Source organism: Rhinoraja longicauda, chromosome 15 (assembly GCF_053455715.1).
Source record: "Rhinoraja longicauda isolate Sanriku21f chromosome 15, sRhiLon1.1, whole genome shotgun sequence".
Taxonomy (NCBI): domain Eukaryota; kingdom Metazoa; phylum Chordata; class Chondrichthyes; order Rajiformes; family Arhynchobatidae; genus Rhinoraja; species Rhinoraja longicauda.
In genome coordinates, this window is record NC_135967.1 from 17149039 (window position 1) to 17172983 (window position 23945).

Genomic DNA, 23945 nt, shown 5'->3' on the forward strand with positions numbered 1-23945 from the left:
GAGATAGATCAGCCATGATTGGATGGTGGAGTAGACTTGTTGGGGTGAATGGCCTAATTCTACTCCCATCACTTATGACCTTATGACAGGAGGAAGATATAACAGAAACCTGAGGGGCAACCTTTCTACATCGAGAATGGTGGGTAAATGGAATGAGCTTCCCGAGAAGGTAGTTAAGGGAGGAACAATAACCACATTTAAAAGTCATTTGGACAGGTGCAAATAGGAAAGGTTTTGAAAGGATATGGCCCAAATGTAAGCCAATAAGTCTAGCTTACATGGTGCATTGTCAGGAGTTGTGCTATTATTTCAAAATGCAAGCACTGAAATGACCCTTAAAAACAACAGGGAAATGGTATTATTAATAAAAGATGTGTGCAGTCCATCTGGTTACTGCTTATCCTTAGTAAACAAATTTCATTGTGCCTAGAGTTGAGATGAACAAATAAAGCTTGGTCTCATGGAGGAGAAGATTAATCTCCCAAGCATCCTTATTCCAAAGTGAGACGAAACAAATGTGGAAATTAAAATAAATGTATTATTTTCCTTACTGAAAAGCGATATAAAATAGATTAATGACCAAACATTGCTTTCTGTTTCATGATATTAAAATTGTGAACTTATAGTAACATTTGAGATATTTAAAACTATAACAACATTACAGCATCTATTCTGTTAAATTTAATATTTCAAAATACATTTGATGGCAAATTTTAACATAAATGTGCTGAACTATTAAAATATACAAAATCACATGTGAAATTAAGGAAAGGTTACTACATTTTTTCTCCTTAACTAGATCTTTGCCTTTGTTTTTAATTAACTGCCTCATTTGAAAAGTCTGCAATCATTTCCCAGAAATATTCAGATGAATTTTAACTTTTTTGGCAATGGGAAGTATTGCAGAGATGGAATGTTATTGGGTGGGAGTATAAATCATGATGTTCTCCAGTTATTTCATTTCTGCTGCCAATGCTCTGAATGCTTACTCATGGTAAAGATAAATTGAACTAGAAGCACTAATAGCCTCACCATTATCAAAGTGTTGCAACCTAACCGCTTTGCTTTTGGAAGTCAGTGCATTTTCATTGTGAATACTATTAACATTTTTATACATATTTATTTCTCAGTGCATTACACTGAAGCAGAACTATCCAAAACATTTTGAGAGAGAATTTCATGACTTTTAGGTGCCATCTATAAAGTCTGAATCAACATTCAATTAAGTTGCTTAAATATCAAGGTGAGCTTGAGGCTGATGTTTTATTTAGCAGTTTATTCACCAATGATGTTACATCAATGGGAATAATTTTATTAAAATATCCAGATTTACTTTATCAAATTGATTAAGTTCCCAACTGGTTTGCAAATCAAAAAGGACTACATTGCCTGGCTGTATAGGCTAGATAGCATATGTTTACGAGTCATAGTTTGGATATCCTAGCAATGAGCTATGATAAATTGACAATAGACAATAGGTGCAGGAGGAGGCCATTCGGCCCTTCGAGCCAGCACCGCCATTCAATGTGATCATGGCTGATCATTCTCAATCAGTACCCCGTTCCTGCCTTCTCCCCATACCCTCTGACTCCGCTATCCTTAAGAGCTCTATCTAGCTCTCTCTTGAATGCATTCAGAGAATTGGCCTCCACTGCCTTCTGAGGCAGAGAATTCCACAGATTCACAACTCTCTGACTGAAAAAGTTTTTCCTCAAAGAAAATTAATGTAGCAATCAATACTCTCTGCCCCAACATAGAGTAGACCATTTGTCTGTTCTGTAATTCAGTATCATGGGCAATGTCTTAATTCAGTGACACTCTCCCACAGTAATACCGTGTTGAAAATACTCCACCTTGAATCTATTCAGTAACAGAAACTTCACAATCCGCTTCACTTGTAAGTTTGTAAACATCGTGATTCTCTTGGCAAAAGTTTAAAAAAAATATCTTGCTAACAATCAAAATCTTACTTTAGAAGGATGAGGGGGGAATCTTATTGAAACATATAAGATAATTAGGGGATTGGACACAATAGAGGCAGGAAACATGTTCCCAATGTTGGGGGAGTCCAGAACAAGGGGCCACAGTTTAAGAATAAGGGGTAGGCCATTTAGAACGGAGATGAGGAAGAACTTTTTCAGTCAGAGAGTGGTGAAGGTGTGGAATTCTCTGCCTCAGAAGGCAGTGGAGGCCAGTTCGGTGGATGCTTTCAAGAGAGAGCTGGATAGAGCTCTTAAGGATAGCGGAGTGAGGGGGTATGGGGAGAAGGCAGGAACGGGGTACTGGTTGAGAGTGATCAGCCATGATCGCATTGAATGGCGGTGCTGGCTCGAAGGGCTGAATGGCCTACTCCTGCACCTATTGTCTATTGTCTATTGAGACACTAATCCCACATTCTCCATTCCCATGTCCGTGGTAACATTAACTCTATATCTACCCTTTCAAATTGTTTAACATTTTGTATGCTTTGGTGAGTTTACCCACATATTTCTCTTCCCTCACATGTTTTTGCTTAATTTTACTTAATTTCCACGAAAAGTTTTAATCTTGACAAAATACTGTGCATAGTAAGGTCACTGGAATTTACCCAGCACACCCTTTTTTCTATTTAACTTTTGCAATGAGACCATGCTGATGCACAGAAGGAAATCAGCTTGCGTAAAATAGTTCAATAGGAAAATAGTGACAAATTTATATACATATTTAAATTTAAACCACAAAATCTAGGCATGTTTTTAAATGCAAGAAAACATTGAAGGAAAGAGTCAGTTTCTATCAGGATTGAGTTTTTTCTTATTCTTCACCATTGCCCCATCATTTCCACAGATCAGATGTTCACCCACTTTCATTTAGAAGAACATGAATCAAATCAGGTAGTTCTGCAATAACGTAATAGTTGTGTTCCCAAGAAACTTTATGTCGCAGAGCATTAAGTTATAAAAACAACTGTGAAAGAAAGGAGGCTAGCGGCTAGAGTTTTATGACTCTATGACTCACAAAATCAGTGCTTCTATTTTTTTTTGCTACAAGCTAAAGTACTAAAGGCTGTAAACATAGTTCAATCGCAGTGAGACTGGTAGCCTTAAGAAACAACGGTATCTCATTACTATGTGTTAGTTACCAATTAAAATAGCATTATAACCAATTTGGCCCGCGTAATAAAATTGGTGTTCCCTAGTTCATCAATCGTGTTATACCTAATTCACATTATGGAAACCAACGTTATAGTAGAACTACCTGTATTGATATCAGCAAACATTTTAACTGTGATGTAAGGTCACAGCCTAAGATCAGTGACAACTGAGACAGAGGCCCTTCCAGTGCACATTGAGGAAACAACTGCTCAGATCCATTTTTTGATGCTTGTTATTCTTCAACCTGTGCCCTGTAGTCCAGGCTCAACACGCTGTTCAAGCAATCTGTTAAAAGACCATGTTTAAGATTGCTCAGCTTTAAATGAGATCATATCCCTTCATATTTCTTCTTTAATTGTGTTGTATCTCTTTTTAAATTTCTGTTCAATGGATGAATGCTTGAATTCCATGGTGCCATGGATTCTGTGAAACCCCAAGTCCCAGAATCAGCACCAACAGTGGTTTTGATGCAATCATTACCCCAATATCAATCAGAATGAAGAGGCACATCAGAATGATGAGAAATCTGGCAAGAAAAATCTACTTCAGCAAAATAACACACTGCAGGATGAACTCAGCCAGCATCTGTGGAGGGCAATGGATAGACAATGTATCACGTGGGACTCTTCTTCAGACTCGTGTGTGTCCAAAATGAAATTCAGCTTTTGCATGTCAAATTCATTCTGCAACTGTGCCTGAAAACAAAGTTTTTTTCATGGCGACCATGTCTTTTTATAAAATCAAGACTCCAGTAATTCTAAATAGTAACATCTAATGAGGAGGCATTTGTTCCAATGATTGAATTTAAGGGCTTAACAGCAAAATTTGATTTGCATTTGTTTTCTGCAATGGATCAAGATTTTAACAAAATTCTGCACTTTGAAAGGTTGTTCCAATGCTTCTCTGCAACAGATTTAGTTTTTATTGCTGTTGCTTCCACTTGTTCCTGTACGAGTGCAAGGATCTTCATCAGATTTGTCATTTTCAATTTGCATCAATGAGCGTTTCCTTTTGTTTGACATACGATTGCTTGACACAGATGATTTTCTACTGAAAGAAATTGTGAGCCTTCGTCTAAAATTCTCCCCTGAGAAGAAGTATAAGAGAGGATCAAAGCAGGTGTTTGCAGCAGCCAGACAAAGTGTGACTACCACTGACTTCTGCATGTAAACAATGTCATCACAGCTGTGCATTTGCTGATTCAGGGAATGCAAATGTATTGTGCGCTGGATGTGATATGGCATGAAGCTGATCAGAAAGGCAGCTAGCACAATTATAATTAGATGCACTGCTCTTCGACGTGATGTTTTCTTCTTATGAATGGTTGCTGTGCTTTTCATTAAGGTCCTTACAATAAATGCGTAACAAATAAGAATGATAAGGAAGGGTAGGATGAAGCCTAAAACCAGAGATACATAATTCATTATCAAAAGGCTCTTTAGGCGCCCTTTTCGTCCAGTAGTTGGAGGTTCAAAGCACTTTGTTTTGTTTCCATCAATGTAAGAGCCTGCCATCAGGAAAGGAGTACTTGTCAATATCACAAAAATCCATATCGCAACACAAACTATCTTGACCTTCTTAACATTCACTATTTTCAGATTCTTAACAGGGAATACAATGGCCAGGAATCGGGTGAAACTCATGGCAGTCATGAAGTAAATGCTGCAGTACAGATTGACATAGAGAGCGTAAGAACTGATTCTGCACAAGAGGTCCCCAAAGATCCATTTGCCTTTGTAAGTGTAATAAATCACTCGCAAGGGCAAGGTGCATACACCCATCAAATCTGACACCGCCAGGTTGAGCATGTAAATGTTGAAAGCTGTTCTTTGCTTAAAAGTCTTCAAGAGTACATATACAGCAAAGGCATTTCCTGTCAAGCCTACCACAAAAACTAGGGAGTATACTGAAGAATAGACTTGATTTCGAAAGTCATCAATCATTGGGCAGCTGGACATATTGCTAGATTTGTTCGACGTCATTTCAACCATTTCGCTGAATGTCTTCATAACCTATGTGGTAAAGCACAAATGAAAAGCAATCAATATTTTGGAAATTGACATGCAAAACACTTATCTCAGAGGTTAATAAAACCTTTGAATGTGTACATTTTATTCAATACTAGCATAAATGTGTCACTTTGTTTATGGCTCAACCATAATTGCTTCTGTGAATTGATGGTCAGACGCTTTCTTGAACTGCTGTAGTCAGACAAAAATAATCACAATGCTGCCATGTGGTCGATTTTAGGATTTTGATCCAGTAACAATGAAGGAATGCAAATATTTTTTCTAGTCAAGATGGCATATGATTTTGAGAGCCTGGAGATTCTGGTATTATCAAGTGCTTGCTTGCATATAGTCAGAGAGATTAATGGAGTCATAGAGCTGTACAGGATGGAAACAGGCCATTCGGCCCACCCTGTCTAAGCCAACCAAGTTGGCATATTGGGCTCATCCCATTTGCCTGCGTTTGGCCCACAACATTCTGAAACCCTTTTCTGTCCATGTATCTGTTCAAATGTCTTTTAAAGTCATAATTGGCAGCTCATTCCAGAAACAGACTATCCACTGAGTGAAAACATTGCCCTTGAGGCCCCTCTTAAATCTCTTCCTTCTCACCGTAAGCTGATGGCTTCTGGTTTTCAAATCCTCTACCCTGGGAAAAAGGCTGTGAGCTTTCATTTTATCCATGTCCCTCATTACCTTGTACATCTCAATAGGTTTGCTCCCCAGTCTCCTGGCAATGTCTCTCACGTCTCTGTACCCTTGTTTAGTGGCTGTACTGTGGCTTATAGATGGTAAACATTGCAGAGACTGTGAAATGTTGGTGAAAATGGAGGAATTGAATGCTTATGATAATCAACTGGGTGCCAATCAATTGGGTGCCTGATTTGTTCAGGATATTGTTTAACTTAAAGTGGTGTTGAACTGCAAACATTCAGGCAAATGGAAAACTGGCAGAACACCGAACAGTTCAGCACAAGAACAGACCTTCTGGCCCACAATGTCTGTGCCAAACATAATGCCAAGACCATCACTTATCTACCTGCACATAACCCACTTCCTGCAAATCCATATGCCTATCCAAAGGTCTTCTAAATGCCACTAATGTATCTGCTTCATCCTCCATCCCGGCAGCGTGTTCTAGGCACTCATCATACGTAAAAGATTTGTCCCGCACATCTCCTTTAAACTTTGCCCATCTCACTTTAAAGCTATGCCTCTAGCATTTGATTTTTCCATCCTGGGAGAAAGATACCAACTGTCTACCGATTTATGCCTGTCATCATTTTATATACTTCTATTAGGTCTCACTGCAACCTCTGGCATTCCAGAGAAAACAATTCAAATCTGTCCAATATTTCCACATAGCTAAGCCCTCTAATCCAGGTATCATTCTGGTAAAACCTCCTCTGCGTCCTTTCCAAAGCCTACACATCCTCCCTATAATGGGGTGACCATAACTACACACAATATTCCAAATGCAGCCTAACCAATATTCTATAAAGCCGCAGCATGACCTCCTGACTCTTACACTCAACGCCCCGACCTTTGAAAGCAAGCATACTGCCTTCTTTACCACTCTACCTATGTGTTGTCACTTTCAGGGAGTTATGGACTTGGACCTCTAGATCCCTCTGTACATCAATGCTGTTAAGGGTCATCCCACTAATTGTATATTTTCCCCTTACATTTTACCTTCCAGAGTGTGAAACCTCACACTTGCTTGGATTAAACTCCTTATGCCATTTCTGCACCCATTTCTGTAGCTGATCTATATTTACAGTTAACCGTGACACCTTCCTCACAGTCCATGATCTTGGTGTCATCTGCAGCCGTATTAACCAACCAGTCTCTGTTTATATCAAAGTCATTTATGCGGCACGGTAGCGCAGCGGTAGAGTTGCTGCTTTACAGCGAATGCAGCGCCGGAGACTCAGGTTCGATCCTGACTACGGGTGCTGCACTGTAAGGAGTTTGTACGTTCTCCCCGTGACCTGCGTGGGTTTTCTCTGAGATCTTCGGTTTCCTCCCACACTCCAAAGACGTACAGGTATGTAGGTTAATTGGCTGGGTAAATGTAAAAATTGTCCCTAGTGGGTGTAGGATAGTGTTAATATACGGGGATCGCTGGGCGGCAAGGACTTGGAGGGCTGAAAGGGCCTGTTTCCGGCTGTATGTATATGATATGATATGATGATATATCACAAATAGCAGCAGTCCCAGCGCAGATTCCTGCAGAATGCCACTGGTCACAGTCTGAATATTGTACTTCCATCACAACCATTTGTCTTCGATCAGTAAGGCAGTTCCGAATGCATAAACCAAGTCACTATTAACCCCATGCATCAATGGGCACTCTTTATTAACTCTTTGAAAAATTCAGTCAAATTGGTCAGTCAGGATGTTTCTTAAACTAAAGCATGATTATCTTTGCATTCTTACATTACCAACTATAGATGATTCATTTATTTATTTAAGTATAAAACTGCATATTTGCACTTATTTCACCAAAGCTCACATCCTGTTGAGACTGCACTCTCTGGCATTGCTTACTTGGTGGCATATAGCAAAGAAAGTGTAGTGGTGGAGGAGTATTATCCTGGTTTGAATTGGTGACCAGTAATGTTCTGCGACCAGTGTTGTTCTGCAGGGATCAATGCTGTGACCTCTGTTATTTGAGGTAAAAGACTTAGGTGAATATATAGATGGGTTGATTATTAAGTTTGTAGATGACAAAAAAAAAATGGTGGAGCTGCAGACAATGAGGAAGGCTGTAAAAGGATACAGCAAGATGTTACAGATGTCGCAGAGAAATGGCAGATGGAGATTAATCTGGTCAAGTGATAGGTGTTGGGAGGATAGTGCTAGGGTCAGAGATCCAGAAGACTGGATGAACGACCCGTTCAAACTGGACACCAAAATGGCTCTCAATGTCCCCCTCATGCGCCAGGTCATGACGGAGGCTGTTCTCCTGAAGATCGATTGAGATCAGAGTAATATCTGACCACACCTCCCCAAAACCACAGCCTTTCCTGACATATTTGAAGCTGCAACAAAGGCTGAAGAGCCAGGTGATTGCTGGTCGGCACAGGCTCGGTGTGCCGAAGTGCCTGTTTCCACGCAGCATCTCTAAAGTCTACTCCGTGTGATCTCGCACAGAGAGGAGATCTCTCACCGCACTGGAAAAACTGAAAGTTGGAGCTGCAGACAGGAGAGATTTGTTCAAAAATGACAGCTTTTGCGAGTGGGCAGTGGAGTGTAGTGCCTGTCTCTTCGGGAGATTTGCTCTGCGAAAATTGTGTGTTTTTCAGAGGAGTCTTGGGAAGGTTTGATGGAGACAGCAGCAGCTGCAAGATCGCGGGGATGAGACTACGAGTCAGAAGGGAGCTGATGGAATTGACTTTCATTGTTACTTTTGGTGAACTCCCTCCCTAACCTGTTTCGTCTCGCCTCAGTTAACTGGGTGCTGGAATGTTCGGCGGCATCTCAGACCTTCGTGGGCTCTTGCTAAAAACTTGCTACGTAGGCCTCTCCTGAGCTGTGTGGATTGATGTGAATACACCATCGACAAACCGCATTCCTGGACTACACCCACTGTTTACTCTCTCCTGGGCTCTGATCTGCAGAAAAGTGCTTGGTACTGCTCTACGTTGACTTTAAAATGGCTAATCAATCTCGTGCAGGTGCTCAGACAAGCTATGCTAATGTAGCTGCTACTTCTTCCACTCCTGTACCCCAGTCGCCATTCAGAATGTTAATCTTTAAGAGTGGTGTGAAAAGTTGTGTCAATCAATAGACAATAGTCGTTTATTTGTCACATACACATAAATGTGTAGTGAAATGAAACATTACTCGCAGTTGAAACATTAAGACCAATAAGAATAATCAATAAAAATGCAATAACACATACAATCATAAACTAACACCAAACAAAAGAAACATCCATCACAGTGAGTCTCCTCCAGTCCCTTCTCACTGTGATGGAAGGCCAGAATGTCTTTTCTCTTCCCTGCCGTCTTCTCCCGAGGTCAGGCTGTTGTAGTTGCAACGTCGGGGCGGTCGGGGCTCCCGACATTGGAACGCCGCGCCGGACGGCGAAAGATCCACGGCCTATTCCAGGCCGCGCCGGACGGTGAAAGGTCCGCGGCGGGCCGACCCAAGCCCCGCAATTCGGGGCGGGCGAACACGCTGCCTCTGCCGGAGCTCCCGATGTCGGCCCCCACCCAGGGGCCTGTGGGCTTCCGACGTCCACGCGGCCCGCACCGGAGCCTCCGGAGACGAGTCGCAGCCGCTCCCGCAGCATCCGAAGGCGGCCAGCGCCGCAGGTGGTGAGTCCGGGCCGCGGGCTCTGCGAACCAGAGCCCCAGGTGGTCCCAGGTGCATGGCCGCTGGTAGGCCACAACGGGAACGGAGACACGACACAGAAACAAAGGTCGCGTCTCCGTTCGGGAGAGAGAATTTTTTTTACAGTTCCCGTTCCCTCCCACCCCCTCCCCCCCACATAACATACAAACACTAAACCATATTAAAACTACAACTCATACAAAAACAACAAAAAACACAAAAGACAGACGGACTGCAGGCAAGCCGCAGCTGCGACGGCAGCGCTGGCTCCTCCATCCTAGGATACAGCTGAAGTGCACCCTGACATGAATATTGATGGCGGTGTAAAGTCAATGGCTGGGGTTGTTGGCTCTTCTGCCTTTGTTGCAGCTTCAAATATGTCAGGAAAGGCTGTGGTTTTGGGGAGGTGTGGTCAGATATTACTCTGATCTCAATCGATCTTCAGGAGAACAGCCTCCATCATGACCTGGCGCATGAGGGGGACATTGAGAACCATTTTGGTGTCCAGTTTGAACGGGTCGTTCATCCAGTCTTCTGGACCTCTGACCATACATGGTCACATGTCTGCAAAGGAGTGGGACACTTTTGAAAAGTGCCACAACTTCCATCTCAGCAGCTCAGGATGGCTGCACTAACCCTCCTCTCCATCTGGTGCCAGGAGTGCTGCACATTGAGGTATATTGTGTTACGGGCAAGGGGGGGGAGGTTCATACATTGGGTGGAAAGGCAAAGTTCCCCTGAAGGCTTGCAGAAAGAAAAGGAGGCACACTTCCTCTGAAGCAGAAGGCTGCCCTGAAGTACAGAAGCCTTTTGTGGGGCAGGATTTACCAGCTGTTACAACCGTGTGCCCGTGTCACAAGTCTTCTGGGTTGATGGGTGGCCCTGCATTGCACCAGGAACATTGTGGTGGGGGTGGCCCATGAGGGTCATATCATCCGTCCAGAGTCTGCGCTTGCCAGTGAGCAATCCACCTTGGAGACACGTTTCTTTTGGACCTTGTTTCCCCAAGTCCGGAGACGGTGAGCAGTGGCGCTGTACAGGTTCTGGTTCGCTCTGCACTAGGATACAGCTGTGGCTGATCCTTGGAGCTGGGATGATTTGGGCAATCCTTTGGTTTGAGTCCTGAGTTGGAGAGGAGGCCACAGCCCTTCTGCTGGCATTGGGCCCAAGTTCCTCAGCTGTGACTGGGGAGGAACCCTCTACAACCAGTCCTGGGAGTGGGATCAGATTAGAGATGGGGCTGGCCGGCCCATTCCTGTGTCTTCTTCAGAAGAGGTTGATGGGTGTGGCTCTCTGCTGGCTGTGTGTATAGGTGGTCCCCTCAGCCTACACTGATGACATGCACCTCATGGTCACCGATCCCATTGGCCTATGGAGTATGTTCGAGTGCCAGCAGGTTTTCCTGCCTGTGTCCTCAGCCAGGATCAGTTGGGACAAAATTTTCTGGCTTTTATTGCATCCTTAGCAGGTGGACTCCCTGCCGGAGGAGATGAGATCGTTTGCATGGAGTACCATTCACCTCCTCTACCTGGAAGTCCAACTGAGCCCCATCGAGGAGACGTGCCCGATAAACTAATGGGACTAGGGAAATAAAAGTTGTTGTCTGGCTAGCCCAATGGTCAGGTCTGGTCGGAGTACTTTCCTGCAGAGGCAGAGCCAACTGGTGGCCTCCATTTTGTGGTACCAGTTAGTCGCTTTGGTCCTGCGCTGGGACAGCTGCCATTTGTGATACTTTGATATAAACAGAGACTGGTTGGTTAATACGGCTGCAGATGACACCAAGATTGCTGTGATCATGGACTGTGAGGAAGGTGTCACGGTTAACTGTAAATATAGATCAGCTACAGAAATGGGTGCAGAAATGGCATAAGGAGTTTAATCCAAGCAAGTGTGAGGTGTCACACTCTGGAAGGTAAAATGTAAGGGGAAAATATACAATTAGTGGGATGACCCTTAACAGCATTGATGTACAGAGGGATCTAGAGGTCCAAGTCCATAACTCCCTGAATGTGACAACACATAGGTAGAGTGGTAAAGAAGGCAGTATGCTTGCTTTCAAAGGTCGGGGCGTTGAGTGTAAGAGTCAGGAGGTCATGCTGCGGCTTTATAGAATATTGGTTAGGCTGCATTTGGAATATTGTGTGTATATTTACAGTTAACCGTGACATCTTCCTCAGTCCAGGATCCACAGACTGCGGCAGAGACCCAGTGCTTCCATCACCCCAGAAGAAGTGTGCCAACATCCGCAGGATCCTGGCATCAAACTACACACTGTGTTGCCAGTGTGGTGATCCTCAGGGAAAGGGGGGTGCAGTGGCCTGTCCCCATCCAGTCACAGTGGGTGTCGAGGGTCTTGCGAGTGTGAAGCCATTTCTACCGGGCTTACCCCCGCTCAGTCGGAATTGCTCATCAGACCCAAGCCCTAGATCTTCACCAGGTGCCTGTCCCACACAGCTCCAGCCACCTCTTGGCATTGCCATCTGTATCTTTTTGTAATGCAGGGAAATGTTTTTATACCGACTGCTCTTGCATGCCCTGATGCCCGGACACATCGTGGTTGTCCGTTTTGTCTCTGGCAGCCAGTGAGGTCCCCAGTAACCATCTCTGTGCCGGGAAGAAGATACAGTGCAGAAGCAGGCCCTTCGGCCCACCGGGTCCGCGCCACCCAGCGATCCCCGCACATTAACATTATCCTACACCCACTAGGGACAATTTTTTGTTTTTTTACATTTGCCCTGCCAATTAACCTACAAACCTGTACGTCTTTGGAGTGTGGGAGGAAACCGAAGATCTCGGAGAAAACCCACGCAGGTCACGGGGAGAAAGTGCAAACTCCGTACAGACAGCACCCTTAGTCAGGATCGAACCTGAGTCTCCGGCGCTGCATTCGCTGTAAAGCAGCAACTCTACCACTGCGCCACCGTCTCATTGCATCGGGGACCTGGGGTGGAGAGTGTTACATAGAACTGCACAGTGCAACCACTTTTTGAATTGGTTCACGGATTCCTCAGCCGCCTGCCGCTTCTGCAGCCAGGAGGAGTCAGTGTACCACGTGTACATGGCATGAGTGTGGTTGCAGCTACACTTTGAATATTTAAAGGGGCTGCTCATCAAATTCTGGTTACACTTCAGTCCCATCCTTCTGATCTTCGGGCAGCCGGTGTAAGGGGGGGGGGGGGCACTGGTGGGCTGGTCAAGGGATCTTTTAGTAAATTTGCTGCTGGGCCTGGCCAAGCTATCCATTCGTGGGCTCTACCCAGGTCGACTGCCTGCCCCTCTTTCGGGCTTTCAGCCGTGCCTGGAAAGGGAACACGGTGCTCACAGCACCTCGGGCTTGAGTGTTTGTTAGGTGGAAGTATCAACTTTTTGGTTTGATAGTTATATGTATGTTCCTCATTTTAGATAGTCTCCTTAGAGTAGTGTTTCCAATGTCATTTTGACCCTGTAAAATAAACTTACTTTTGTAAAAAAAAATGTGATCTCACCAACGACTTGTACAACTGCGCGTCTTAGTGTCCCAACTTTGTTGACCCAACATAGTTTCCGATGAAGGCAAGCCTGCCAAATGCCTTCCACACCACACTGTACATCTGACTCCCTGTTCTGTAAAAACTCACGAGAGCTCTAGCATTTACTGTATAAATCCTGGCCTGGTTTGACATACCTCACCTTTGTCAGTGTTAAATTCCATTACTTGACCCACCTTGCCAACTGATCTAGATCTTGTTGTAAACGTAGATAGCCTTCTTCACTGTCTACTATGCCACCTAATTTGGTATCAGCTGCAAACAGTGTTAACTACCTCGTCATCCAAATCATTAATGTATTTGTTGTATGGGTTATAGGGTCTTCTGCTTCTTGCGTTTGAGGCAGCAGAAATTATGTAACGCCCTCCAGGCGCTGTAGCCAGTGCAATGTGCTGTTGTCGAGGGCCGTGAGGTCTACCCCTCCACCAGGGGGACGGAGGACAGTGCAGTCGAAAATGACGTGCTGCACTGTTTGCTGGTCTGTTTCACACACGCAGGCTGCTGATGAACACAACCCCCAACAATGCATGTTGGCAATGAATGTAATGAATAGTGAGGACTAGAATTAGTGAATAGGGATATGGATTGTGCTAATGTGGTGGCAGGAAACCACAGACAAAGTCAGCACACAGGATTGTGTCATTGATTATGCATGTACCTACTCGACACAATCTCCTGAAATCAATACCAATACCCTGCACAAAACCAAGCTGACTCCTGATTGTGAAGAAGGGTCTCGACCTGAAACGTCACCCATTCCTTCTCTCCAGAGATGCTGCCTGTCCCGCTGAGTTACTCCAGCATTTTGTGTCTACCTTCGATTGAAACCAGCATCTGCAGTTCTTTCCTACACAAATTAATGAGTAACTTAGGTAACTTATGAAACCATGAATACTTTGTTTATCTTCAAAGCAGGAAAGTATTCTACTGCCCACAAAATGATTTGACACATCCTGGTGACATGATTCTCCCATGCATTTATTGTTGCCTATGTTTACTGGAGTTAGCAATAAATCAGAGAACACTCCAAACACTCCTGAATAACTTTGAATTAAAAACATTGTAAAACATGCAAAGTCACACCCTGGAGCATTCAACATCAAGGTTCCACACATTGTCTATGTAAACATTGACAGTTCAACATTTGGGATGACAGGCCTTATTTTCCTCATTAATCTTATTTTCTTCCTTCAACCAAGTAATGGTCTTGGCTCACAATTCTCACGCAACTTGTTAACAGCAACTCTCGCAACTATAATTGGCGTAACTTAATGGGTCAGGCAGCATCTCTGGAGGATATCGATAGGCAATGTGTATAAGAAAATAACTGCAGATGCTGGTACAAATCGATTTATTCACAAAATGCTGGAGTAACTCAGCAGGTCAGGCAGCATCTCGGGAGGCAATGTTTCAGGTCGAGAACCTTCTTCAGACTGATTTGTGTTTCATTCAAGATTCCAGCATCTGTAGTTCTTGTGTCTCTATAATTAGGAGTAATTATATTATAACATTGTACACTGTTAAGTATACAAATGTTATGGATAATAAATGGGGATTGAAAAAATAAAAAGACCATACAAAAAAACCCAACAAAACTAAAGGCCAATAACAACAACAAAAAAATGTTGACAATATATTAAGCATATTACTGTTATGTGGCAACTTTTAAAGTTTGGATACTGTGCAGATTACTGACCAAATACATATTCATTGAATAGCAATGGGCTTTGAAGTTGTAATTAGTTTGGTACTTCTGGAAACTACGTTAATGTAATTAATTTAGTTAATTCATAAAGGTTTCATAAAATCTAGAAAATCTAAAAATCTGCAGTTTTGCAAAATGATAAATGAAAAAAATTTAAACTGCACTAAAAATGAAAACCTATAAAATTCAATTGTTAGTATTAATGTATTATTTCCTATCACAGACCAACAGCGTTATAAGTTTGTACATGTCTATGGGCAACGAGGGGAAGAAGATAAATTAAGTAAAAGAAAATAGTAGTAGAGGATAGACATTGCCAGAACATAGAGCAGTACAGCTCAGGAACAGACTCCTTGGTTCCCATTTTTCTGTGATGAACATGATGTGAAGATAAATCAATCATCAGTTCAGCCACAACTGATGTCCCTCAATTCTGTGCACATCCATTGCCTATCTAAAAGCCTCTTAAACACCACTATCAAATCTGCCACTGCCACCACCCCTGACAACGCAATCCAGGCACCACCACCCTCAGTGTAAAAAAAAAAGACCCATCCCTCTTTGTCCTAGTCTTTCACATTTCTGTCCTGGGGTTCCAAATGTCTACCCTACCTATGCCTCCCATTAACATATACTTTTATCAGGCCTCCCCTCAATCAATGTCTAGTGCTCCAAAGAAAACAATCCAAGTCTGCCCACAGTGCAACTCCTCACACTTGCTCGGATTAAATTATGTGTGTCATTTCTCTGTACATTTTCCTCTAGCTGATCCATAACCTGCTGTATACTTTGACTGTCTTCCTCACTGTTTGCAACTCCAGCAATCTTAATGTCATCTGCAACCTTACCAATGAACACATCTATAATTTACATCCAAGTCATTGATTGATTGATTGAAAGATTCAGCATGGAAACAAGTCGTTCTGCCATTCAAGTCCACGTTGACCATTGATCACCCATTCACACTAACTTATCCCACTTTTGCACCCATTCCCTACACACGAGAGACAATTTACAGGGGCAATTAATCTACAAACCCACACATCTTTGGGATGTGGGAAGAAACTGAAGCACTCAGAGGTAAACTACGCGGCCACAGGAAGAACACACAGACCTCTTGCCATATCACAAACTGAACTAAAAGTAAAACCCTGTAAAAATCAAGCCCTAGTATTAATGACAAGAAAAGAAATGGAAGAATAAAAGGAAGATTGTATTAAAAGCCTCAACAAGAACCGGACAATGTTTCCCCCTCTACCCTCAAGCTCCGTGCCGAACAACTGGCACCGATCTACACAGGCATTTTCAACCAGCCCCGGCAAACCTGGAGAAGGGTCTCGACCCGAAACATCGCCCATTCCTTCTCTCCTGAGATGCTGCCTGACCTGCTGAGTTACTCCAGCATTTTGTGAATAAATACCTTTGATTTGTACCAGCATCTGCAGTTATTTTCTTACTCTATCTATCTATCTATCTATCTATCTATCTATCTATCTATCTATCTATCTATCTATCTATCTATCTATCTATCTATCTATCTATCTCTAAAACGCTGGTCTTATGTGTTTGTTTGTCGGGTGTCTGTTTGTACGTACCCAAAATACAGGCAAAACGGTATGCGATAGCGCAACAATTTTAGGCCCACCTTACACACTGTTGGCCTCCAGTTCATATGGTTGTTATATTTTAAAACTTATTCACTTTTTAAACTTTAATAAATGCCTTTTCCACTTGCCCTGCCTGTCAACCGCGCCTGCGCAGAGATACCTCCATGTTCAACATCACAATGGGAACCCAATGAGTCTGCGCCTGCGCAGTTGGAGCCCGTTGATCTAATACAGATGCTCCCTGACTTACGATGCTTTGACTTACGATATTTCGACTTTGCGATGGTGCAAACAGCCGGGGGGGGGGGGGGGGGAGAGGGAGATAAGGGGAGTTGAGTGGGATGGAGTGGGTCAGTATGGGGGGGAATGGAGTGGGTGAGGAGGGGAGGGCGGGGAGGAGAGGAGGGTGCTAGACCAATGCAGGAGAGGGTTGGACCCAACGGGTCCACCCTTTTCTAGTTGATTTGAAATTGTATCTCAAAGGAAGAGATGGTGAGATGGGGAAGGAGAGAGGTTTTGAGAAGGTAATTCCAGAAACTACCGTCCAGGCAACTGATAGACTTTCCTTCAGATACCAGAACTGTGGATGGAATGGAGCAGAGAACTATAAAATAAAGATTACAGTTTAGAAATGGTGACGGTTGTTTTGTCTGCTGCCTGTTTTTTCCGAAAAAACAATAGTTCCATATGTGGCTCATCTGTTTTTTTTTCATGTGGATCCTTTAAATTCTTGGGCGCTTTGTTCCCACGCTCCTTTTAAACCCACCAGAGATCTTTTCCCCATGCCTTTTAAACTGACTTGTCAAGTCTTCTTGAAAAGTTTTTATACTGAAGATAGACACAAAATTCTGGAGTAACACAGCAGGACAGGCAGCATCTCTGGAGAGAATGGGTGACATTTTGGGTTGTGACACTTCTTCAGACTGTACCAAAGTTATTATACTACTGTGTAACAAATAAAAAAGGATAAATTAAATAGGTGTTACAGTAAAGTAAGAATAAGATTAATGAGCAATAGTCCAGAAACCTGCCAGTCTAGTACCATTAATGTACCAAGGGTTATTCATACAGTGGAATTTTACTATACACCAGCAAGTACAGTTAGAAAGTACTTGATAACATTGCACTTGTTTTTTCCCTTTGAATCTGGAATTGAAAGTCATCTATATATTAAAACTCTAATTTGTTTGCTTGTTCCTGAACTACAGCCAAAACAGTACATGATAGCATGACAATTTTAGGCCCACCTTACTCACCGTCGTCCCGTGGTCCTATGGAAGATGTTTCATTGAAATTGGTGTTATATTTTTAAAGTTATTCACATTTTAGTTTGAAAAGAGGCGCATGCGCAGTTGGGGCTCCGTTGATCTGGTACTTACGTAAGATGGCCGCCGCAGCTGCGCGTGCGCAGAACAAACGCGTCCATGCCTGCGCAGTTGGGGCCCGTTGAGCAGGGCCTGGGCCTGGACGTGACCGGGTAACCGCGAGCCTGAGGTGGGCCAAGGGGAAAGGCGGCAGCAGCAGCAGCGGCGGTGAGGCTGGACGTTGGTGGAGGCCGAGGCCTGGGCCTAACGCTGGGCCTGCCCTCAGCTTCCCCATCCCTCCTCCTCTCCCCAGCCGGCTCAGTGCCTTCCCCACGCCACCCAGAGTCCAGTGCTCAGCATCGTTGGGGGAGCCGCCGCTGTCTACCACTGAACATCCCCGCACCAGGACGGGGATTCGACGAACAGCATCCCATATTTTAGCTTGGGCAGCTTACAACCTAGCGGGATGAATATTGATTTCACTCTCTTCAGGCAGCCCCGGCACTCGCTCTCTATCCCTCTCCCTTCCAAGTCACACTAGCTTCTCATTTTCACCCTACAAACAGCTAACAACAGCCTGTTTCCTTTATCATCATTTGCATTTCTTTCATTGATTGAACTTTATCCCTCCACATCGCCATCTTTATCTCTCGTTTCCCTTATCCCTAACCAGTCTGAAATAGGGTCTCGACCCGAAACGTCACCCATTCCTTCTCTCCAGAGATGCTGCCTGTCCCACTGAGTTACTCCAGCTTTTTGTGTCTATCTTAGACTATTTGTTTTCTGCTCTGTCCTGGGCATTCTCCGACCGGCATTCATAGACTCAATTGGTGAAATATGGTCCAGTTTTCCTGAACTTGTTTGCTGTGCAGAATAGCAACAAAAGCCTGAAGGTTGGCATGTTAGGATTCCTTGGTTGACCAGAAGCCGATGCAGATCTCATCAGCAACTGGCTGCAAGAAACTTGACAATGATGAGTCCAAACAAAGGAAGATACACAAGCAAAAAGTAGAAAACAAGCTCCGAAAGAAAAAAGGCACCCTCAAAACTAAAAGTGGATAAGCAGTGACAATGCTATCAATTCACCTATTTAGTTCTGAAGTACTTTTCAAATTCATCTTCCTCTTTCTTTTACCCTCCCTTTTAATGCCAAATCGTTGACCTCTTCGCACCATACCCTCGATTGGAGGCTTTCCTTTTTCAACCTGCTACCATTCAACCAGCATTCCTGGGACGGAAATTGGCACAGAAAGGGGTCATGATAACATGACGTATGAAGCGTTGTAAAGGAGAAAAGGGGATTTAAGGGTTAAGGTGTATGTGACCAAATGCTACATGAAGATGAACTGTCACTAAATTAAAATGCATACCTCAGATGCCGGCAAGTCTACCTCTGTGTAGATGCTGGCTTGAGATTGCAGAAGGGGTGTTGTAATCTTACAAAGGACAGGATACGGATACAGAAGAGCACCAAGTAGAGCCTCTTAAACAATTATCACAAGGTTGAGCCCCAGGAAGATGTGTTTATGTTAATAGACTGAGCCTGTTACAATCACTCTAAAGTTGAGCACTAGGAAGATGTGTTTATGTTAATATACTCAATTGTTAACCTCGGACAATGGCCAATGATAGTGGGTGATGATTCATTGAACTCCCATCCTCTTGCAAGACCACCTGTCTGGAGTGTCTGGTTCTGTTATCACTTCTAAAAACCCATTGTATTTGGTGCATAAAAAGGTTGCTGAAACACTCTGTAAGGGAGTGGGGTCTTCGAGTGGCTGTTGCAGCTCTCCCACTCCCGCTGGCGTAATAAAGACTCTAATGTTTTACCACTTTATGGTATTGTTGTCTGTCTATTAGAATCGAACTTTAACAGCGTTGTATAGTTAGAGCGCGGCCTCACCCATGAAGTTGCGCAGATCCAGCAATGAATGGCCTCACGGTTGGTGAGAATGCCCCTCACAGTAGGGGGCTGGTGACAGACAGCCGGCCTGAGCGCTGCGGCTACACGGCTGTGAGATGCGGACTGCAGTTACTGTTGGGGGCTGAGCATGGCTACAGATCACCGAGCTCACTCACATCTATTGGATGTGTAAGAAAATAACTGCAGATGCTGGTACAAATCAAAGGTATTTATTTCACAAAATGCTGGAGTAACTCAGCAGGTCAGGCAGCATCTCAGGAGAGAAGGAATGGGTGACGTTTCGGGTCGAGACCCTTCTTCAGACTGATGTCAGGGGGGCGGGACATCCGCTGCTCTAGATGTCAACTTCTTTACATCGGCGAAAACAAACGCAGGCTCGGCCATCGTATCGCTCAACACCTTCGCTCAGTCCGCCTCAACCAACCTGATCTCCCCGGTAGCTGAGCACTTCAACTCCCACTCCCACTCTGACCTTTCTGTCATGGGCCTCCTCCAGTGCCATAGTGAGGCCCACCGCAAATTGGAGGAACAGTACTTCATATTTCGCTTGGGCAGCTTGCAGCTTGCAGCCCAGTGGTATGAACATTGACTTCTCTAACTTTAGATAGCGAATGGTATGTTGGCATTCATAGCAAGAGGATTTGAGTATAGGAGCAGGGAGGTTCTGCTGCAGTTGTACAGGGCCTTGGTGAGACCGCACCTGGAGTATTGTGTACAGTTTTGGTCTCCTAATCTGAGAAGACATTCTAGCCTTAGAGGGAGTACAGAGAAGGTTCACCAGATTGATCCCTGGAATGGCAGGACTTTCATATGAAGAAAGACTGGATAGAATAGGCTTGTACTCGCTGGAATTTAGAAGACTGAGGGGGGATCTTATTGAAACATAAAATTCTTAAGGGGTTGGAGAGGCTAGATGCGGGAAGATTGTTCCCGATGTTGGGGAAGTCCAGAACCAGGGGTCACAGCTTAAGGATAAGGGGGAAGTCTTTTAGGACCGAGATGAGAAAACAATTCTCTGCCAAAGAAGGTAGTTGAGGCCAGTTCATTGGCTATATTTAAGAGGGAGTTAGATGTGGCCCTTGTGGCTAAAGGGATCAGGGGGTATGGAGAGAAGGCAGGTACAGGATACTGAGTTGGATGATCAGCCATGATCATATTGAATGGCGGTGCAGGCTCGAAGGGCCGAATGGCCTACTCCTGCACCTATTTTCTATGTTTCTATGTTCCTCTGTCCCTCTCTTCCCCTCCCTCTTCCCAGTTCTCCCTCTATCTTCCTGCCTCCATCTATATCCTTCCTTTGTCCGGCCCCCCTGACATCAGTCTGAAGAAGGGTCTCGACCAGAAACGTCACCCATTCCCTCTCTCCTGAGATGCTGCCTGACCTGCTGAGTTACTCCAGCATTTTGTGAAATAAATACACATCTATTGCATGATAGTTTTCTCTTTATTTTACTGCACTGCTCTCCCCGGCAGAGAAACATCCGTGGAACAAGCTCAATAGCCAGCGAATACTAAGTAAAAAAGACCACCCCAATAACAACGGCGTGTCCGAAAGGGGCCAATTATATCGCATTGATTACTTCCCCACTTCGAGGGGAGCTTTTCATTTTTTGGGAACATTTCCCTTTCACTAGGAATCAGTTTGCTACCTGTTGCCACACAGAACGTCATTTCTTTACACACAGGCCGTTGATAAACACGGATTGAAAAGCAAAAAATAAGTAATTGACAGAAACCCTTTCACAAATACTGCCTGACCTATCCAGAATTCCCAGTATTTTCTAGTTTTCTTATAAAATTTTGGATTGTAGTTTAGTCTTCTGGTTTTCTTACGGAACAATGATTAATTTATCTGATGTTACTATCCGGGCCATATTTCTTGTAACTTTACAACATAATCTCAATATTATCAACTCCAGATGCAAAGAAATACTTGATTTAATGTTGCTGACTGCAACAGATGTTCATCTGAAATATGTACACAGCTGCGATCAATCGCTACACTCACTCTGATCTAAATCAACGGCGTTGCTTTTCTTTCAGTGTAAAAGTGTTGCGTTTTTTACGATTGGAGCACAAAACAGTTTTTCCTACCTCACCTTACGAAGCTCGTCCCGACTGGTCGGCTTTCTTCCGATACTCGCACCCGAGACTTCGGGCTCTGCTGTGGCATGTGAAGATACGAAAACTGGACACAGAACAGGAAATCCACCCGTGTTGTTTCTGTAAGACGGTATGCAGGGTCAGAGAGCCGTCCTCCTTTTTATGCAACAACACATGTAACTGGCGAAATGTGAGAGAATTGCAATCGTCAGGAGCTTCAAAAGTAACCCTTGAGTAACCCTTTCCTGCTAAACCAGTCTTTTTCCCACTTTTAATTCCTATAGTGTGCAATCCTGACCTGTTTCCCCTGATTATTTTCCTATCCAATCTAGTTCGGGTTCTCTGCTTCTACAGAAACCAGCCCTCCATCTGCCATTTCCTCACCTTTCCATTCCATCTCCCCCACACCTGACTCATATCCATTTCAACTCACCCAGTCACGAGTCCTCTCTATCCAATGCTTCCCCCATTTGATGTTTTGTTTGCCAAGTCAAATTCCCTTAATTTGAATCGTTATTAGATCAAACTGGCGTGACTCAGAGATGGCACTGGGACCATTGCCGATTGGCATCTATTTCAACAACTTGCACAAGGCATAATGAGTAAGTTTGCAGATGACAAGAAAATAGGTGGTATTGCAGTCGGTTAAGATAGTTATCAAGAATTACAGTGTGATCTTCATCAGCTGGGAGTGTGTGCGGTGGAATAGCAAATAGAGTTTAAATCAGGTAAGTATGAGGTGTGTAAGATTTGAGAAGTTTTCCCTCATTCTGAAAGCAACACCAAACCAAAGAGCTGCAGTTTGGACATTTTAAACGGGAGACTGGGGCTGATAGCGGAGAAAGGCTGCGGTCAGTTTACCAAGGGATGTCACAATCTGTGGGTTGTAGCGACCATAGAGAATGGTCCAGGTCGTCGAACCCTCGGATTGGCCAGCGAGGTCACGTGGGAACGCGACCATAGGGATTGGTCCAGAGAGCGACATCGCTGATTGGCCAGCGATGTCATGTGCGCGTTTGGCGCCCGATTTAGTCAGTTCGGCGAAGTCTTCAAGGAAGACAGTAAGTTTGTATTGGTTGTCCCTTACCTTGTTGTTTAACTCTGTATTCGAATATTGCGGCTGCAATAAACTCCTCTTACAACCAACAAGTTTCGGACTCGCTATATTGGTGACCCCGACGTGATCTGGACGATCACCGACTGAGCAGGAACCCGACGCCTCGTTGACGATGACCGAGCAGGGCACACCGGAGTCAAGCGCGGCAGGCGTTCATCTACCGTTGTTTTGGACGCACGCACCGCAAGCTTGGTTTATCCACGCCGAGGCTCAATTTCATATAAAGAAGGTGTCGGACGAATCCACGAAGTACTTCTACCTCGTCAGCGCTCTATCGCCGGACACAACCAAGCGCGTGATGCGGTTCATCGTGAATCCACCTGCGGAAAACAAGTACGAGGCCATGAAGAAAGTATTACTGCGAACCTTCGGGTTTAATAAGCATGGCGGTGCGGCAAAACTTCTGCACCTACCGGATCTTGGAGACCAACTGCCTTCAGTCCTCATGGCCGAAATGATGATGCTAGCCGGTGAGCATACGGATTGCCCTATGTTCGAACAGGCATTCCGCGAGAAACTTCCCGAGGATGTCCGACTGCTGCTCACGGATTGTTCTTTTAAGGACCCCGAAGCATATGCAGCGAAAGCGGACGCGCTCGTAGCGGCAAAAAACAAGGCAAGTGGTTCGATCAACAAAGTCTCGACATCAGTGACCACGCCACAGCGATGGCAAGATGGCGCCACGTCTCCCGCCAATTCTCCGAAAGCCCGCCAAAAAGATCCGCACAAGCGCGGCTGGTGCTATTATCACCTACGATGGGGTAACGGATCCCGCAACTGTCGTTTGCCTTGTACCTTCGCGGGAAATGCCTCGGCCGATCGTACATAGGGGCAGTTACGATTGGCCAGAACCGGCGCCTCTATGTCCATGATCGATTCACGGACACAGAATTTTTGGTAGACACGGGAGCCATCGTCAGCATAGTGCCGCCGACCGACCTCGAAACCAGATCGGGTAAGACAGGTCCCACCCTCATCGCGGTTAATGGCAGCCCAATTCGCACTTTCGGTACACGGAAGATGTCCCTTGTGTTAGGCCTCCGCACGTACGAATGGCCATTCATCATAGCCGACGTCAAACAAGCGATCCTGGGCGCAGATTTTCTCTGGGCTTTTTCACTGGTTCCTGATGTCCGCGGTAACGACCTCCGACCCTCTGCCGAAGATGAGCACG

At 44.5% G+C, this 23945-nt stretch overlaps 1 protein-coding gene across 2 annotated transcripts; it reads right to left on the reverse strand.

The window, feature by feature from the left end:
- Positions 1–2398: 2398 nt before the first annotated feature.
- cysltr1 (cysteinyl leukotriene receptor 1) lies at positions 2399–21757 on the reverse strand. Of its 2 annotated transcripts, none has more exons than XM_078411934.1 (2): positions 21651–21757; positions 2399–5146 (listed from the first exon to the last, which is right to left on the reverse strand). In XM_078411934.1, the coding sequence occupies exon 2, from the start codon at positions 5141–5143 to the stop codon at positions 4049–4051; it is 1095 nt and encodes a 364-aa protein (XP_078268060.1). In that variant the 5' UTR covers positions 5144–5146; positions 21651–21757; the 3' UTR covers positions 2399–4048. The 2 variants fall into 2 exon arrangements, with proteins under 2 accessions (XP_078268060.1, XP_078268059.1); XM_078411933.1 differs by having other exon boundaries at positions 21646–21736.
- Positions 21758–23945: the final 2188 nt, after the last annotated feature.